Source organism: Priapulus caudatus, unplaced genomic scaffold (assembly GCF_000485595.1).
Source record: "Priapulus caudatus unplaced genomic scaffold, Priapulus_caudatus-5.0.1 Scaffold3576, whole genome shotgun sequence".
NCBI lineage: Eukaryota > Metazoa > Priapulida > Priapulimorpha > Priapulimorphida > Priapulidae > Priapulus > Priapulus caudatus.
The window spans coordinates 7,484-7,763 of NW_014580637.1; the positions used below are offsets into that span (position 1 = coordinate 7,484).

At 23.2% G+C, this 280-nt stretch overlaps 1 protein-coding gene across 1 annotated transcript in view; it reads right to left on the reverse strand.

The window, feature by feature from the left end:
* The window catches only part of LOC106819505 (intersectin-1-like), a gene marked incomplete at its 5' end in the record, with an annotated part of 4,319 nt that overhangs the window by 2,675 nt on the left and 1,364 nt on the right, over positions 1-280 (reverse strand). The window contains one exon of the mRNA XM_014824127.1: positions 1-59. Within this exon, the coding sequence (XP_014679613.1) occupies positions 1-59 (59 nt within the window). The remainder of the gene's footprint in view (positions 60-280) is intronic.

The following is a 280-nucleotide window of genomic DNA, read 5'->3' on the forward strand; positions in this document are numbered from 1 at the left end:
AAAGGAAAGCTCGTCTGAGTTTTGCGCCGTGTAATCGAACAGTGCTAGGACCTGTTCCGCTGCAACACCATAAATAAAAGCCATGGTTTTCATACCATAACCTAATAATAATTATTTTATAATAATATAATCATTATAATCATTATATATAAATCAATATTATCATTTAATATATCATTTTATATCATCGTTTTATTTTATTTTATATTATCATATTTTATATCATTATAATCATTTTATATTATTTTTACATTATATATTAACAGAGTCATGCAAAACA